This window comes from Auxenochlorella protothecoides (assembly GCF_000733215.1).
Source record: "Auxenochlorella protothecoides strain 0710 unplaced genomic scaffold scaffold2, whole genome shotgun sequence".
Classification (NCBI taxonomy): Eukaryota; Viridiplantae; Chlorophyta; class Trebouxiophyceae; order Chlorellales; family Chlorellaceae; genus Auxenochlorella; species Auxenochlorella protothecoides.
The window spans coordinates 400,325-417,122 of record NW_011934268.1 but is presented as its reverse complement, the minus strand read 5'-3'; the positions used below and the strand labels follow the sequence as shown (position 1 = coordinate 417,122).

Here is a 16,798-nt window from a genome sequence, read left to right as displayed (position 1 = left end):
ACGCCCGCCGCGCTGCGCAGGGACCGCAGCGCCGCCCTGTCGGCCGGCGGCAGCCGCATCGGGGTGGGACTGTCCGCGGCGGGGGGGGGGAGGGCGGGCGCAACGGCCGCCGCGCGGGGCCCCTCGCGCGTCGCGGCCGCCGCGGCCGCTGCAGCGGCGCTGGAGGAGCAGGCGCCGGAGACGCGGCGGAAGCTGGAGGACCTCATGACCGAGCTGCAGGAGGTGAAGCGGGAGCTGGAGATGAGCACCGCCGAACGGGAGGCGCTGGAGGCCGAGGAGGCGGGCCAGCGCGAGGCGGACGCTGCGGCGGCTGAGGCCAAGGCCATGGCTGCAGAGGGGGCGGCGGCGGCTGCGGCGGCAGCAGAGGAAGCGGCGGCGGCGGAGGCCAAGGCCGTCGCCGAGCGGGCAGCGGCGGAGGAGGAGGAGAAGGCCGCCGCGGAGAAGGCAGCAGCCGAGGAGGCAGAACGAGCAAAGGCGGCCGAGGAGGATCGGCTGGCAGCGGAGAAGAAGGCGGCCGAGGAGGTGAGCGGGGTGCGGGTCGATGCCTGCATGGTTTGCGCGCGTGACTGTGCGCACCGACGGCGGAGAACTCGTACGACCTGGGTGTGACCGTCGCCTCAGCCCCCGGCGCCGAGCTGGTGGGCGCTGGGGTTTGCTGTTCCGTGCCACCATGCATGCCCAGGGTCCCCTGGTAAGGATGATCCAACCCCCCCTCCCCTCCCCAACCCCCAAATCCAAAGGCTGCAAAAACGGAGTCTCCCTCAGGCCCGCGCCCCGACAACAACCTGACCTGGCGCAGCATGCACGACTACGACCCCACCAAGAACATGCAGAAGCCGGAGCGTGTGGTGGATGCCGTGCCGCCCAAGGGCTGCTGCACATGCTCCATCATGTAGCCGGCGCACGCCTGGCAGGAGTTTTCAGTGACCATCCTGCCGTGGTGTGAGCTTGTGCCTTGGACCGGTGCACTCCTTGACGTGAAATGCTGTGTAACCACCGCCGAGCCCTTTGACTCAGGGACTTGTCGGCGCCGCAGCCCAGCTGAGAACGATCTCGTAATCCGCGCCGCTCACAGGAAGGTCCGAAAACCCGGCAGGCAGACCCACGTCACCGACCCCCCCAGCCTTGAGTTGACACGCCCCCTGAGCCATGAAAACGACACTGTTCGCTCACAGTTTTAACCCTTCTCCAGGACCCGCCCTCCCTGCCGCCTTGCTCGTGCCGGCCCCCACCCCGCCAGGATGGTGCTCGTCAAGGACTTCAAGGTGGTCAGCCCCAACGTGGAGTACAGCGAGGACGCCATTACCTCCAATTACGACTACCAGACCACCGAGGTGAAGATGACCGCGGATGGCGCTTGGGAGCTGCATCCCAAGACTGTGGCCTACAAGTTCAAAACCGACCGCCGCGTGCCGAAGCTGGGGTGAGACGGGGGTCTGGAGTGGCCGCCGTCCCCGTGAGCGAGGGTGTCTGCACAGCTTGTCCTGTACATTGGCGTGAACCAATGGCTTACCACCCCTCTCCGCCGCAGAGTCATGCTCGTGGGTCTGGGTGGCAACAACGGCACCACCGTCACCGCGGGTATCCTCGCCAACAAGCAGTGAGTAGGGCTGGGAGAGAATGTAATGGCATTTTTACCCGTCCGTTCCCGTGTGAATGAGGTGATTCTCACGCACACGCGGTGATGACTTGGTATCGAGGCCCTCGGGTTAGCGTGTGCGACTGGTCCTGTTGTTTGAGCTGGGGCTCTGTGGTTACCCCCTCCTCCTGACGAACCCCCTCCCTCCCCCCCTCCTCCCTGACGACCCCCCCTCCCTCCCCCCTCCCCCCCCTCCTCAGCGGCATCACCTGGATGACCAAGGACGGTCTGCGCAAGCCCAACTACTACGGGTCGCTGACGCACGCGGCGACGTGCCGCGTGGGCAACTACCAGGGCGAGGAGGTGCACGTCCCCTTCTCCTCCCTGCTGCCCATGGTGCACCCCAACGACATCGTGGTCGGGGGCTGGGACATCTCCAGCCTGAACCTGGCGGACGCCATGGAGCGCGCGCGTGTGCTGGACTTTGAGCTGCAGAAGCAGCTGGTGCCCTACATGCGCGGCACCGTGCCCCTGCCCGGCATCTACGACCCCGACTTCATCGCGGCCAACCAGGTCGGCCGCGCCGACAACCTGATCAAGGGCAGCCGCGCGGAGCAGGTGGCGGCCGTGCGCGGGCACATCCGCGACTTCCGCGCAGCACACTCGCTGGACTCGGTGGTGGTGCTTTGGACCGCCAACACCGAGCGCTATGCGGAGGTGCTGGAGGGCCTGAACGACACGGCGGCCAACCTGCTGGCCGCGGTGGAGCGGGACGAGGCCGAGATCGCGCCCTCCACCCTCTACGCGCTGGCCTGCGTGCAGGAGGGCGTGCCCTTCGTCAACGGCTCGCCCCAGAACACCTTTGTCCCCGGGCTGATCGAGCTGGCCACAGAGGCGGGGGTCCTCATCGGCGGCGACGACTTCAAGTCGGGGCAGACCAAGATGAAGAGCGTGCTGGTGGACTACCTGGTGGGCGCGGGGATCAAGCCGGTCAGCATCGTGTCGTACAACCACCTGGGCAACAACGACGGCATGAACCTGTCTGCCCCCGCCACCTTCCGCTCCAAGGAGATCTCCAAGTCCAACGTCGTGGACGACATGGTGCTGTCCAACGAGCTACTCTACGCCCCGGGGGAGCACCCGGACCATGTGGTGGTCATCAAGTACGTGCCCTACGTCGCCGACTCCAAGCGCGCACTGGACGAGTACGTGTCGGAGATCTTCATGGGCGGGCGCAACACCATCGCCATGCACAACACGTGCGAGGACAGCCTCCTGGCCGCGCCCATCATCCTGGACCTGGTCATCCTGGCCGAGCTGCTGACGCGCATCCGGCTGGCGCGCGATGGCGAGGAGCTGGCGGGCCTGCACCCCGTGGCCGTGCTGCTGTCCTACCTGACAAAGGCGCCGCTGGTGCCGCAGGGCACGCCCGTGGTCAACGCGCTGGCCAAGCAGCGCGCCATGCTGGAGAACGTCTTCCGCGCCTGTGTCGGCCTGGCCCCGGAGAACAACATGATGCTGGAGTTCAAGGCCTGAGAACCTAGGGTGGTCAAGGGGGGGCCCGGTCGCGGCCGCGTGTGGGGCGGCCGACGGTGGCCGGGGATGCAAGGAGGGGACGCGCTGGAGTGCGTGCATCACTCCTCCCATGCCCCGCGCTGCCACGCCTGGCGTATGTCGCCAGGCGTGCATTCGGAAACAACGCGCTGTGCTGAGGAGGTGTGAGAATGCTGCGCGCAGCGCCCTCCATCCCTCGAGCCCTCCTGCCATCCCCCACCCTCCATCCTTGTCCATGTACATTTCTCGTGCTTTCCCCCTTTGGCAATCATATGGTGGTGATCCCTTTGTTTAAAAGTTGACAGAGTGAAGGGACAGGCTGCATGCGACGGAGTGGCTGCCGCGTAACGACGGAGCTCGGTCCACATGGGCTGCATGCCCTCCACTTGATGGTGCCGACTGGCGGAGCGTCCACGAGGGCATGCCAGAGATACACACCACCCTCGGTACATGTTCATCACTGTCTTCAGGGGGTGGCGCCCAGCTTCGGCTGCAGGCGCAGCAGGGCGGGGAACGGGAGGGCACCCCGTCCATGCACGTCGCCGAAGCATGCGCAGCATGAGAGTACGCGACCTGGATACGTGCCCTGGCTAGGTGTCCGCGTCCATGGGGCAGTCGACTGTAGGGACAGCATAAATACGCATCATACCCATCCCAGAAAATTATAAACAAACATACAGGTCTTCATCAAGCACCCCTCGATCCACAAACCAGCCTAGGAGCCAGCAGCCAGCCCAAAGTCCCATACCTCCGACATGGTGCTCAACTACGTCGTCCCCGCCCGCAAGGTGGTGCCCGCCCTGCTCGGCAGCCTGGCATTTGCCACTGGTGAGTCATGACTGAAAACCATCTTATACGCATGGCGATAGAGTCTGCACTGCAGCCCATGCAGCGTGACCGCCCTCGACACGACACCCACCTCCAACCCTCATTACCCTGATGCGCAGTGGCCAGCTCGTACACGACGTCATTGTTCGCCACGCCCGCGAGCTTCCACAACAAGGAATGGGAGAACGCGACCCTGGATCAGTTGTCCGCCAAGGTGTGTTGACGGGGAGTCTCGTATCGGGAGGTGCAGATTCTCGGCCATATGCCACTAAGGTCGGTGTTCCCATCCACCATTCTTTACCCCCCCTTTGCAGGCCCGGCAAGCCTCTGACTTGCCCGCCATTGTGAACCCCTTCCGGCACATGGCATAGATATGACGCATGCTCCAGCCTCCGTATCTCCCAGCTACAGTCCGATTGGTTGTCAGTGCGGCACCTGCAGGGCATTCCATATTGTTACTCCAACTGTTTTCTCTGCACCTGAGTTTGCAGAAGCAAACCTTTTCTTCCAATCCTAGTGTCTCATGTAATCACCAGCAAATAGATGAGACTCATAGTGGGCGGTGGAGTACGCAAGGCATTGCTGGTCATCACAGAAAGAATTGCCTTTCTGACTCGAGTTCTGTCTTTTTGATCATGACCGGAATTTGGAGTCAATCGTGCAGCTGCTTGAAGACGTATCGGGTGGAGACATTTCGGACTTAGCTTGCCCTATTCACTTGCGCCCTCGGGTGGGATGGAGCTTCGCCGAGGCCGGGATCCTCGACACTGCAGAGAACTCCTTGCGAGACGCATGCACCCGATCTGCGGTCATTACAATCGCTGACCTTCCCCTTTGTTTTCTAGTGTTGGACGCCCGACACTGGACCTCCGATTAGCCAAGTGCGTGCGGTGTGGATTGCCGCTGACGCTGTCGCTCGGCGCCTCTGGCCTGACTCCAATGTCGCAGTGATAGCACCCCCACGACCGGCGTCTTCGTAACGACATGGATCCGCTCCGGCTCCTGCGGGAGTACGTGAGCGGTGGGCGTCTCGAGGAGGTCACCACGGTGGGGGACCGGGTGCACTTCGGCACCCGTTTCGCCCTCCCCCGCTCTGCCCGGACGGCCTACAAGTCTCAGGCCAAGGACGGCGCCTTCTACGATCTGGGAGCCCTGCTCTTCTATGCCAGGAACTTGGGCCCCACCTTCAAGTATGCCGACTACTTCAAGAAGGCCAGGGAGGCCGGGGTCGGGCAGGTCACCTTCATCGACCGCAAGGTTAGCCCCTGGGCTGGCGCATGCCGGTGTGGTGGGACGTGTGGTTTTTTGATTGCATCTTCCTCGCGCGTTGGGGTAGTGAGGCAGCGGGCCTGGATGCATCTGGGAGCACGAGGGGCACCGCCCCGTGGTGACCACATCTCGGGCCGTGCCAGGAGTCGCACACTGCTGTCCAGCGGAGGGCGAGCGCTCACCTGCGTCTCTCAAGCTCGTCTACCAGAGGACTGCTGGTCCTGTCCTTGCAAGGGCCTGCACGAGATTCCGAGTGCGTGTTGCCCCCCCTCAATCACCCCCGCCTCGTGCGCCACCCCAGGACCTGGAGCTGTACCTGACCGGCAAGATTGACAAGTCGGCGGCCATCGAGGAGGGTCCCCAGGACCTGGGGCCGGTGGAGGGCCCCGAGGCCGTGGACCCCGGCCTCCCGCCCCTCGGCGCCCCCAGCGAGGAGGCTGCGGGGCCGGGCGGCGTGGGTGGAAAGGAGGGCGACGCTGAGGAGGCCACCCTGCGCCGCGTCCTGGCCAACGAGCTCCAGCTGCGGGACCGCAACTCCATGCTGCTGGTCCCCGGCCGCTCCTTCCACAAGGTGCTGGCCCTCCTCCGCGCCGTGCAGGCCGACGAGGCCTGTGCCCCCCTGACTCAGCCCAAGAAGAAGGAGGGGGGGGGGGGATGTGAGGAGGGGGGAGGGCCTGTCAATCTAGAAGCAGGCGGGGCGATCTAATGTCAGCCTCGGCACTTGCATTGGTGCCGCTTTGGCCGACCCACACCCCAGGCCTCGCATGTCCGGGATCCAAAGTCCCCGCCCCCCAACAACCCCCGCAGCCGGCAGCGCTGCCCGTGGCGCCCTCCGGCCGCTACGAGCGCGAGACCGCGCAGGACGCCACGCTGCGCACGCTGGGCGCGCAGCAACTGGGCATCAGCAGCGTGGCCTTCACGACCGCTGGCGCGAGGGCGCCGGGGTCCCGCGATGCAGGCCCCGCCGATGGCGCGCCGCCGCCGCCGCCGCCGCCGCCGCCGACACGCCCGGGGCAACCGCCCCAGAAGCGGGCGAGGGAGGCGGGGCCGCGGGATGGCGGCGCGCAGAAGAGGCCCGCCCCGGAGCAGCACGGCGTGCGCCCGCCCGCGCCCGCCGCACCGTCGGTCAGGTCGGGGCGGCCCATCATCATGGTCCCGCCGGGGCTGACCTCCATGGTCAACATGTACAACATCGGGCCGCTACTGGAAACGGGGACCTTCAAGCCGGTGGAGCAGTGCCGGGTGAGGGGGAAAGGGGGGGGGGGAGGAGAGGGAGGGTGGAATGAGGTGATGGTGGGGGGAGAGGAGGGCGGGGGGGGAAGGGGCGCCAAGCAGTGGCGCATGGTCGACCAGCTTGGCAGGGATCCCACGTTCTGCAGGCTTACAAGCATATCATGGAACCACACCGCCCACAAAAACCGCAAAACCTCGCCACCCTGACAGGCCGAGGGCGTGCGGAAGAGCGACCGCCTCATCATCTCGCGGACCATGGGCCGTGCCAAGCCCGTGGCCTACGAGGTGACAGACCAGGAACCTCGGCACCGCAGGGACTGGGACCGCGTGGTCGCGGTGTTCTGCTCGGGCAAGGCGTGGCAGTTCAAGAAGTGGCCCTTCCCGGGGGCCTCGTCGGGGGACCTGCTGGACACCTTCCAGAGGATGGCGGGGGCGTACCTGCACTACCAGGACGAGCAGATCGACCCCGCCGGTGAGCTGCAGGCCGGACAGGGTGTGGGGGCGGAGGCGGGGCTGGGCACGGGTCCCTGCAGGTCGCAAGCTGACTCAGCGTGACGCGCATCATCCAGTGGCCGCTTCAATCGATGGAGGATCGCTCCATCTTGTGAGACCCCTCGCCTCACACCCACTCCCCTTGCATGCCTGCAGTCAAGGCTTGGAAGGTCAAGGTGTACAGCCTGTCGCGCGAGGGCCGGCACAGGGACATTGTCATCGCCCAGGATTTCTTCAAGACCCTGGACGCCTTCCTGCAGGCCAAGAAGAGCACCCTGGCATACTGACCGCATCCATGCTGGACATGCGATTGCCCTGTACATGTGTTTTCGCGCCGCAATGGTGGCGCCACCTGAAATAATTGACCTTGAGAGAAATCCTCATGGCATTCCCGATGCTATAGGGACCCGAGTGTGGCTTGGACATCGGTATTATTTCACAGGGCACCACCTGGCACCGAAGCGTGAGCCTCCCTCTGCCCCATCGGGCGCTATAACGCGAGCATTGCACCCCGGGACCACGCCTGCACCTGGAGTCCCATGACCAGTCCTTACCGAGCTGCGTTCAAGCTCACACTCCTACGACTACGCGTGTGACCTTATCTCGTCGGCTTTAGCACGTTAACTCTCCTTCGAACCAGCACGGTCTTCCCTATCCCCCTCGACAGACTGCAGCGCTTGGTCTTCCGGTGTTTCGACTAGTACGTAGACCCAATGGAGCTTCACCATAAGCTACGGAGGGATCCCTCATGGCATCCCTCAGCCTGCAACATCTGTGGGCAGGTGACTGCAGCGATGAGTGTGTGGGTGTCTCGCCCGGCTGAGCCGGCAGCATGCCGAAGACCTTGGCTTCTTGATGCAGGGCCATCCATCCAATCCTCACATGGTGGCGCACACGGCTGACCTACCCCTCCTACCCCGCCTCGACCTTCCAGATGGGGCACCAGGCTGCCCAGTGCACGACCGGCACCATCAACTGGCGGCAAATGTACGGCGATGTCGCCTTCCGCATCCAGCCCACGGTGTTCCAGTCCGACATCGACGCCATCAAGAAGGCCAGGGAGGTGGACCACGCAAAGCTGGCGGAGGTCGCAGCAGCTTGGGCCAGGGTGAGTGGGGGGCCAGCTGGCAGCGTGGATGTACCTGCAGGACTGCCTGCAAGGCTCCTGTAGAGTTTTGGAAACCTGTACGCTCCAGATGGCCTTCATGCTCTGCCACCCGACCCCGAGCAGAAACGACAAGAGGAGCTGGAGAACCCCCAGCCTGAGCCTGCACAGCAGGCCCCCAGCGTTGCTGGAGGTGCTGCAGGGGAACCCTCGGAAGTGTTCCCACCCACTGGTGAGCAGTCGCCAGTGCGACTACCAAGAGTGTGCCCAATGCCAAACCGTGCCCACAGGTTCAGTATCTCAAGCGCATGCATCTTTCAATGCAATGACAGCCTTCTCATTCTCGATTCCTGCAGGCGGCCCTGACGCAGCAGCCCGCCCCGGACCCGCTGCAGCCGCCCCGGCACTCGCACCTGCGGTCGCCATCCCGCCGCCAGCGGGACCTCCACCCGCCGCTGACCCCACCCAGGGCCTTCCAGAGGGCTGGGGCGCCACCCGCGACGGCTCTGGCAAGGTCTACTACTGGCACAAGGTCACCAAGAAGGTGCAGTGGGATCGGCCGACTCCCGACACCCCCATCAGCTGACCTGGGATCTGCGCAGCGTGCATGCCTTGCACCAAGCAAATTCGCGGCGTGGGACCCTTCTGCAAATCCGCTGGGTGTCAGTTGCAGCAGTGACATTTAATGGGAATGCAGCAGGCATGGGTGGAGGAGGCGGCAACTGCAGTTGGGGCACTGGGGTGCCTGGGGAGAACCGTTTCAATGAGACCTGCACACCGCGCTTTCCAGCATGGTGGGTCATGTCGGGTCCTAGAGCTGACTCCTTGTCGTAGAGAATCGCGTCGTGCGGGGGTGAGTGAGGGAGGGTGCCGAGCCGGGTGCCGAGCATGGGTGAGCAAGGCTGCTGGGCTGAGCGCTAAGCATGTCATGACAAGGTGACATGGCTGAGCGCCTCAGCTCCCAGCGTGAGCTTGTGGAGCCCAACGTGAGCTTGGCCACACCTGATAGGGACGCAGGCTGTGCGGCCCACCGGCGAGGGCACCCCTGGCGGCAATCTCTCGGTATTTTGCCGGAGACTTCCTGCTGTCGTGCTGCAAGCGCTGCCCACCATCCTAGCGACCTCCGCCTCCCGGAACCCTCGACCCTATGAACGCCAGCTGACGCCCCCGCCGCTTCATACGCCGGCTGCCGCGTAGTCGCCCTGCCGCGGCCGCTGCACGCTGCCCGCGATCCAGCCACCGTCCTGCGGCAGCTGCGCGCTCGCTGCGTCGCGCTTGTTAGAGGAGGGGTTGCGCGAGAACTGGATGCGCAGCGGGCCACGGTCCGAGGAGGGCACCGAGGAGCCCTGCGCGCCCTCTCGGGCTGCCGAGGCCGTCGCCGTGTCCTCAAACACGACAAAGGCAGAGACGGTGCGGGAGCCCCGCAGGAGGCGCAGGCGCTGGAAGCCAGCGTAGGAGCTGCGGGCGTCGGGTTGGTGAGTTGGGGGGGTTGAATGGAGGGCTGGATGCTGTCTGAGACCACGAGCACATTGCTGCATGTCTTTCAGGAACAATGCAGCACCCATGAGTCCAAAATGACCATTCATTTTGGGCCCTGCGCGTGGAGCGCTCTGCTGGCCCTGGCAGTGGTGCTGCTCATGCCTTCACACCAAACCCCGCCCGACCCCCCTCTCCCCCCCCCCAAAAAACACCGCCCCACCCGAAGAGGTCGTTCAGCTCCCTCTCCTCGGTAGCGTCTCCCAGGTTGCCGATGTACAGCGTGTTGCAGGCCGGGTGATCACGCGTGGGGCTTGAGTTTCCGGCTAGGGCGCCGGCGCCCTGGCCCGCCCAGCGCCCTGGCCCGCCGCTCTCGTTCATGTTGTTGCGCGCCAGCTGGGCGCGCAGGGGGTGTTCGGGGTCAAAGGCGAGGGCGCTGAGGGCCCTGACAGCCGCCTGCGCTGCGTGGGTGCTGCTGAACAGCGCGAAGCCGAGGGGCGCGCCGGCGCGGGTGTGCAGCTGGCAGGCCTGCGTGCAGGGGTTCTTGTGGCGGGCGTGACGAGGGGTGAACCAGCCAGGAGTGCGCTGCAACCGCAAGCTTCAACCCCTGGTGGGACGCGGCCTCAGGCCCGCGAGCAAACACCGCACGTGCGACCCGGGAGCAGCCACTCCACTCCATGATACCCTTGTAACTGCCAAGGATCCCCACCAGATCATGCCGCCCACCACCCACCTCGTAGCCGGGCAGGAAGCGGAGGAGGTTGGGGAGCTCCCGCTCCTTGATGTCGGGCGGGAAGCCCGTGATGAATACGGTGCGGAGCTCGCCGCTGGTCGTGGCGGGCTGGTAGGGAGGGGCAGCCTGGCCGGGGGGAGCGGGCGGGTACATGGGATGTCCTGGGGGGAAGGCCGGCATCTGGGGTGCCATCTGTGCGTTCATCACATTCCACCCCATGGCGGGATGGTGGTACATGGGCCCTCCAGCCATGCCGGGGTACATGGGAGGCCACTGGCCCGTCGACATCTCGAGGTCCGCCCTCAGATCGGACGCCCGACGGCTCAAAGATATGTCTCGTGACTGAAGTCCAAGCCTGTGTGGCCTTTGGATGCGAGCCCGACCCCTGATCCGTCCCGGCTCTCTGGTCGTTGATTTATCAGCAGACCCAGGGCGCCCGAGGGCGAGGTACTACAAGTTCGGGCGCCCATGCTCACAGGCACATGTCCTGGCATATACATGCTGATGGCACATCACAGTCTGCATAAACCCAGCTCATGGATGTTTTATCACGTTGCTTTCTTGTAGTAATACAGCGGTGAGGACAGCGGGATGCCAGCCTGAGGGACCCGGAGGCCCACGAGGCGTTCTATGGAGGTGCACATCGAGCAGGAGCACCATGCAGCCGGGTGCAATCGTGCATCCCAGGCCCTGGCATGGGGACGGTCGGGTCTGATCGCCTACGCCGCCCAGCACACCATCCTTGTGTACGACCCCCAGGTGAGGCGCCGGCACACTGACCTACTGCCAGGCATTGCGGTGCAGAGGCTCGCGCAAAGCAATTGCACGTCATCCAGTTCATATCAGAGAAATCAAAATCGGTGGTCTATCGTCACTGCGCAGGCGCAGAGGGTGGTGACCTCCCTCCTCGGCCACACCGGGGAGGTCCGGTGCTTGCTGTGGTTGCCCACCCCCGGCCAGAGCCTGCTCGCGAGCGGCAGCTGCGACGGCACCATCCGTCTGTGGAGCCTTCACGAGAATTCCCCCCTGGAGCTGGCCGTGCTCCCGGCCGCGACCACCCCCGTGTCGTCCCTGGCTGCCCTGCTCCTGCCAGCCGAGGACCGCCTCCTCCTCTGTGCCAGCTCCGGGGGTGCGGGCGTGGCACACTGGTCGCTGACGCTGCAGAATGGCGCGCTGGTCGAGGTCCAGGCCCCGGCACAGCCCTCGACGCTGCATGCGGGGCAGCCCATCGTGCACAGCGTGGCGCTGACGCATGGCCCTGCCAGCGCCGGGGACTCTGCCCTGCTCGCCGTCGGCGGCGTAGACTGCTCGGTTTCTCTGTACGTCCGGGGCCCTGGCGGCGACTTCCTCCCGGGTCCGCGACTGAAGGGCCACGCCGACTGGGTCAGGGGCCTGGCCTGGACCCATGCTCCCGGTCGCCTGCTCCTGGCCTCCGCTTCCCAGGACCGCTACATTCGGGTGTGGTCCCTGGCAGCACCGGGGTCGGCCCCCGCCGCGGCCCCCGGGAACGAGCCGGAAGCCGAGGCGCTGTTGACGCGGTTTGCGCCCCGCCCGCGGCTGGCGCTGGGCGGCATCGAGTCCCTGGAAGTGATGCTGGAGGCGCTGCTGGTGAGGGGCCATGGTGCATGGGGCATGGTTGCGGCATGAGAAAGATGATTGAGGGCTGGGCAGGAATCCTGGGCTTGCATCAGGATGCTGGGAAGATGCGACAACACTCTTGCAACCGCCAGTGTCTCTGCACTCATGGCCGCCCTGCAGTCCCTGCGGGTGGAATGTTAGCCTCAGGAGCGGCAGCCTTAGTCGTCCCCCAAACCTTGCTGCCTGGGTAACACTGCAGGTGGGACATGAGGATTGGGTCCAGTCGGTGGCCTGGCAGCCGGCCGGGGACGAGGGGCGCGCGCCCTGCCTGCTCTCAGCCTCCATGGACCGCACCCTGATGCTGTGGCAGCCCGACCCCTCTGGTGAGCTGGGCTGGCACATGGTGGCGGCGCCTCTGGGACGGGGTACGGTATTCCGGGGCTCCTACTGCACCCCTGGCTATATGCAAGTTGGGAAGGATCCCGTCCACTCCGGCGTTCGAAGCATGCCTGGCCCAATAACCCAGTGGCCCTGCATGTCAAAATCGCCGGGACAGCGACCCCCAGCCGGGCCATCCCTCCGACTCCTGGTTATGTGTGCCTGCCGGGACCTAGACCAGCAAGCACACAGGGATGCTCCTGCACATTGAATATCGCACCGAGTCCCTCATCCGAGTGGCTTTGTGCCCGCTTGGTTTGGTTGTATACCCCAGGCTCTGCCCAGTGATTGCTCATCCCTCCTCTCTCACTACTGCTGCACATGTGTGTGAAGGATACCGCCCTGCATCCATTCCACCAGACTTCTCACTCGCCCCCCCCTCAAGTATAGGCCTGTGGATGTCGGCCGCCGCCCTGGGCGACGCCGGCGCCAACCACCTGGGGTACTACACCGGGGTCTGGTCGCCCTGCGGCAGCGCCGCCGCCGCCCACGGGTACACCGGGTCACTGCATGTCTGGCGGCGCGACGGACAGGCCCCTGGGGCCGAGGGCCCGTGGCATCCCGTCCCCGCGCCCACTGGCCATGTGGCGGCGGTGGTGGACGCGGCGTGGGCCGGGGACTGCCTGCTCACGGTCTCCGAGGACCAGACAGCCCGATGCTGGGCCCGCTGCGTCGGGGTGGAAAACGGGGATGGAGCTGCGCGTGGAGGAACGCGAGAGGCTATGGCGGGAGGACATCGCTGGCGGGAGGTCGCGCGGCCGCAGGTCCACGGCCACGACTTCTCTGGCCTGGCCGTGGTTCCGGAAGCTGCTGCTGAGGCTAGCACTTCTGGGGAGGTTGCCGGGGAGTCGAGCCGTGCGCCGCCCTGCTACGCGAGCTGCAGCGAGGAGAAGGTGGTGCGCGTGTTCACCGCGCCGCGGACCTTCACCGCCACCCTGGCGGCGCTGACGGGGCGGGGCAGCGGTGCAGGCGCCGAGGCTGAGGCGAGCCTCGACGCCGGGCCCGAGCAGGCCCTGGGCGCCGCGCTGCCGGCGCTGGGCCTGTCCAACAAGGCGGTGTGGGAGGAGGGCGCCGCCGCCGGCGCCGACGAGGCCGGCGAGGGGCGGGGCGGCCGCGCCGCGGCGGGCGCAGCGTCCTACGCCGACGGCCCCGACTGCGCCCCCAACGCCGCGCCCCGGGCGCTGACCGCGCCGCCGCTGGAGGAGCAGCTGGCGCAGAGCACGCTGTGGCCCGAGGTGCGCAAGCTGTACGGGCACGGGAACGAGGTGGCCTGCCTGGCCGGCGACCCGGCCGGGCGGTACCTGGCCTCGGCGGGGCTCGCGGCCGGCGACGCCGCCACGGCGGCGATCTGGCTCTGGGACGCGCGCGCGCGCTGGGCGCCGGCGGGGGAGCTGGAGGCGCACACGCTGACGGTGATGCGGCTGGCCTTCTCCCCGCGCGGCGACCTGCTGGCCTCGGTCAGCCGCGACCGCACGCTGGCGCTGTGGCGCCGGCGGCCATTGCATGGGGATGGCGGAGAGGGCTGCGCCCCGCCCTTCACGCTCGTGGCGCGGGTGAAGGCCGCCTCGCGCCTGCTGTTCGACGTGAGCTGGGCGCCGGACGAGGCAACCCTGGCCACAGGGTCCCGCGACGGTATAGTGGCCCTCTGGCGAGCGGCGCCGGGGTCAAGCGAGGCCCTCACCAAATCGCTGGAGCTGCGCAGGGGGTCGGCGGTGCGGGCGCTCGCCTTTTGCCCTGGTGAGCTGGCGCAGGGCAGCTTCCTGCTGGCCCTCGGCCACGAGGACGGCACGCTGTGCGTGCTGCGCTTCAGGGTGCAGTCCGGGAACGCGCTGGAGGTGGTCTGGCAGCGCGCCACGCACGCCGGGCCGGTGCGGCGACTGGCCTGGCGGCGGGATGACGGGGAAGAAGGCAGCTTCCTCCTGGCTTCCTGCTCCAGCGACGGCTCGGTGCGCATCTGGCACGTGGCCGGGTGACGTGCGCTGAGTTCTTCCCCTGGCCCTGTGGAGGGAGTGGCTCGTGGAGGAGACAGCGCAAGGACTTCCCATGACTTCATCATGAAGACGTGCACATGAATTTCTCACATCTTCCCCACCCCTTGTGTACACTCTGTTTCCAACTTGCCACACCCCTTCCCCCATTCAAACCCATACATTACATGCTGTGAGAGCACATTGGCGACAGAGGGGGCTGCTGGGGTGGTTCAGGTTCGGGAAGAGGCAGGAGGGATGCTCAATATTAGATGCAGGGGCATGTTCCCGCCGGCACTGGTGCTGGGCCTCAATGATCTGTGTCGTGTGCCCTCGCCAGGCGTAGCAGCCAGGACGGGCATGGATGCCTGCTCGGCGTAATGGGGCCGCTGGAATGTACAGGGAGTTGATTTGCATGCAGGGCAGGGGGGCGGGAGGAATGTGGGGGACTGAGTCCCCTGGTAGAGGATAAACTCTGTTGGCAAAAGCGCCGCTTGCCCTGGTGGGTCTGCCCAGTGGGGACCCAGGGCACAGAAGTGACGCCATGAGTGATTCAATGGGCACACAGGAATCGGCGCATCCAGCCGTCCCTGCAGCCGCTCGGCCAGACCCCTCTGCACCTCAGCATCGACACACACCACCATCAGGCCACGAGGCTGCCCTCCGCCTGCCGCGCCAGGCGGTCCTGCAGGCTCTGCAGCCGCGCCAGCCCCGCCGCGACGGTCAGACGCCGGTGCGGGCCGCCGCTGCCCGCAGCTGCGCCCACCCCACCCCGTCCGCAGGCCTGCAGCGGGGGCGCGTCGCGCAGCAGGCGCACAAAGGCCCCCACCGCGGCGTCGCTGTCTTGACTCGGGGGGGCCGAGGTGGGGTGCCCTGCCTGGGGTGCGCCCGACGCAAAGGGGCTGGGCAGCGCCAGCGCGGTGGTCCCGGGCGCTCCGGCCGACTGGGTCGACATGGAACTCGGTACGGCGCCCTGCGTTGCCGATGGCACGCACACGATGATTCTGCCGTCCACGGCTGCCAGCGCACCGAGGCCAGGGTGACCACCCACGCCGCCGCCGCCGCCGCCATGCTGCTCTCCGGGCTGCGGGGTGGCGCGGCCGCCGTCCAGGCCTCCATCGCCCACATCTCCAGCCTGGCCCTCGCCCTCCCCTGCCGCCTGCTCCACGCTGCTGGCCTCGCCGTCCAGGGCAAAGGGCAGTAGGTCCTCGAGCACATCCCGCGGCGTGGACCGGGCCTCAACGTGCGTCGCCGACGACGGGCCCCCCGCCGAGGGCAGCCGGCCCCCGCCCGCCACGTGGACGAGGGCGGTGCTGCTGCTCTCGACGAGTACCGCCGGCAGCGTGCGCAGGCCGGACAGGTGCGAGGAGTGGCGCGGCGTGGAGGCGGACAGCAGCGCCTCCAGCGTCACGTCCTTCAGGAAAAGGGGGGAGAGTTTGTCCGAATGGAGGGGTGCGTGCGGCGAGGGTTGCGCAGGCGAGCCGAGGGCAAGGCACGGACGGTCACATGGGGCGGCGTCGGACAGCCGCTGGCCGCCGCGCGGCACGTGGCGACATGCACCGTAATCCTGGTTCTCAGCGACGCCGGTGTAAACTCCTCCCTCGACTCATGTAGGCATCTGCCATGACAATTCTCCCCCCCCCCTCCCCCCCCCCCTTCTTTGCTTAACACCCTCCCCCTCTCCCCCCCGCACACACCTGCATGGGGGACACGGAGTAGCCCACGGTGGGCGGACCCATGCTGCCCAGCCCGCCCGAGCCACGGAAGGAGGAGGAAGACCAGGAGGGCCGGCGCAGCAGGCCCAGCGCGCCGGCCCCGGTGGCGCCGAGGCTGCCGGGCCGCGCGGGTGCGGCCCCGGCGCCGCCGCGCGGCAGGGATCCCGTGGCGCTGCCGAGGGACTGGCCCGAGGGCGTGAGGGCGAAGGGCAGCGTGGGGGAGCAGGAGGTAGGGAAGGCGCCGGAGCTGGCCGCGCTGGAGCCCGAGTCGCTGGGGCCGGCGATGCGCGTCATGAAGGCCATGGGCGCGCCGGGGTCGGACGCCTCGGCCTCAGACGCCTCCGTAATAACTTCATATAGCATACATTATACGAAGGTATACGAGGGAAGAGGCAGGAGGGATGCTCAATATTAGATGCAGGGGCATGTTCCCGCCGGCACTGGTGCTGGGCCTCAATGATCTGTGTCGTGTGCCCTCGCCAGGCGTAGCAGCCAGGACGGGCATGGATGCCTGCTCGGCGTAATGGGGCCGCTGGAATGTACAGGGAGTTGATTTGCATGCAGGGCAGGGGGGCGGGAGGAATGTGGGGGACTGAGTCCCCTGGTAGAGGATAAACTCTGTTGGCAAAAGCGCCGCTTGCCCTGGTGGGTCTGCCCAGTGGGGACCCAGGGCACAGAAGTGACGCCATGAGTGATTCAATGGGCACACAGGAATCGGCGCATCCAGCCGTCCCTGCAGCCGCTCGGCCAGACCCCTCTGCACCTCAGCATCGACACACACCACCATCAGGCCACGAGGCTGCCCTCCGCCTGCCGCGCCAGGCGGTCCTG

At 66.8% G+C, this 16,798-nt stretch overlaps 10 protein-coding genes across 10 annotated transcripts in view; 7 read left to right on the top strand and 3 right to left on the bottom strand.

Annotated features, from left to right (window-relative positions):
- Nucleotides 1-896, top strand: part of F751_2211 (hypothetical protein) — a gene marked incomplete at both ends in the record, with an annotated part of 2,887 nt that extends 1,991 nt beyond the window's left edge. Inside the window, 2 exons of the mRNA XM_011401260.1 lie at nt 21-522; nt 741-896. Of these exons, the coding sequence (XP_011399562.1) occupies nt 21-522; nt 741-896 (658 nt within the window). The remainder of the gene's footprint in view (nt 1-20; nt 523-740) is intronic.
- Nucleotides 897-1,241: 345 nt separating this feature from the next.
- F751_2210 (Inositol-3-phosphate synthase isozyme 1) lies at nt 1,242-1,604 on the top strand (the record flags this gene model as incomplete). Its single annotated transcript, XM_011401259.1, has 2 exons — nt 1,242-1,423; nt 1,532-1,604. The coding sequence occupies 2 exons, from the start codon at nt 1,242-1,244 to the stop codon at nt 1,602-1,604; spliced, it is 255 nt and encodes an 84-aa protein (XP_011399561.1).
- Nucleotides 1,605-1,852: 248 nt separating this feature from the next.
- On the top strand, nt 1,853-3,115 carry F751_2209 (Inositol-3-phosphate synthase; the record flags this gene model as incomplete). The annotated part of the gene is made up of 1 exon (XM_011401258.1): nt 1,853-3,115. One exon carries the CDS (start codon nt 1,853-1,855, stop codon nt 3,113-3,115), a length of 1,263 nt encoding a protein of 420 aa, XP_011399560.1.
- A 773-nt stretch (nt 3,116-3,888) lies between these two features.
- F751_2208 (hypothetical protein) lies at nt 3,889-4,332 on the top strand (the record flags this gene model as incomplete). The annotated part of the gene is made up of 3 exons (XM_011401257.1): nt 3,889-3,961; nt 4,081-4,175; nt 4,276-4,332. 3 exons carry the CDS (start codon nt 3,889-3,891, stop codon nt 4,330-4,332), a joined length of 225 nt encoding a protein of 74 aa, XP_011399559.1.
- A 613-nt stretch (nt 4,333-4,945) lies between these two features.
- F751_2207 (Parafibromin) lies at nt 4,946-7,242 on the top strand (the record flags this gene model as incomplete). Its single annotated transcript, XM_011401256.1, has 6 exons — nt 4,946-5,218; nt 5,532-5,886; nt 6,045-6,174; nt 6,361-6,457; nt 6,674-6,935; nt 7,112-7,242. 6 exons carry the CDS (start codon nt 4,946-4,948, stop codon nt 7,240-7,242), a joined length of 1,248 nt encoding a protein of 415 aa, XP_011399558.1.
- A 252-nt stretch (nt 7,243-7,494) lies between these two features.
- Nucleotides 7,495-8,646, top strand: F751_2206 (hypothetical protein; the record flags this gene model as incomplete). The annotated part of the gene is made up of 3 exons (XM_011401255.1): nt 7,495-7,545; nt 7,890-8,063; nt 8,530-8,646. 3 exons carry the CDS (start codon nt 7,495-7,497, stop codon nt 8,644-8,646), a joined length of 342 nt encoding a protein of 113 aa, XP_011399557.1.
- Nucleotides 8,647-9,235: 589 nt separating this feature from the next.
- Nucleotides 9,236-10,422, bottom strand: F751_2205 (RNA-binding protein with multiple splicing 2; the record flags this gene model as incomplete). The annotated part of the gene is made up of 3 exons (XM_011401254.1): nt 9,236-9,518; nt 9,760-10,064; nt 10,270-10,422. 3 exons carry the CDS (start codon nt 10,420-10,422, stop codon nt 9,236-9,238), a joined length of 741 nt encoding a protein of 246 aa, XP_011399556.1.
- A 477-nt stretch (nt 10,423-10,899) lies between these two features.
- F751_2204 (Elongator complex protein 2) lies at nt 10,900-14,258 on the top strand (the record flags this gene model as incomplete). The annotated part of the gene is made up of 6 exons (XM_011401253.1): nt 10,900-11,028; nt 11,152-11,727; nt 11,782-11,877; nt 12,107-12,230; nt 12,676-13,340; nt 13,494-14,258. The coding sequence occupies 6 exons, from the start codon at nt 10,900-10,902 to the stop codon at nt 14,256-14,258; spliced, it is 2,355 nt and encodes a 784-aa protein (XP_011399555.1).
- On the bottom strand, nt 13,950-14,423 carry F751_2203 (hypothetical protein; the record flags this gene model as incomplete). Its single annotated transcript, XM_011401252.1, has 1 exon — nt 13,950-14,423. The coding sequence occupies one exon, from the start codon at nt 14,421-14,423 to the stop codon at nt 13,950-13,952; it is 474 nt and encodes a 157-aa protein (XP_011399554.1).
- A 472-nt stretch (nt 14,424-14,895) lies between these two features.
- Nucleotides 14,896-15,991, bottom strand: F751_2202 (hypothetical protein; the record flags this gene model as incomplete). Its single annotated transcript, XM_011401251.1, has 2 exons — nt 14,896-15,666; nt 15,950-15,991. 2 exons carry the CDS (start codon nt 15,989-15,991, stop codon nt 14,896-14,898), a joined length of 813 nt encoding a protein of 270 aa, XP_011399553.1.
- Nucleotides 15,992-16,798: the final 807 nt, after the last annotated feature.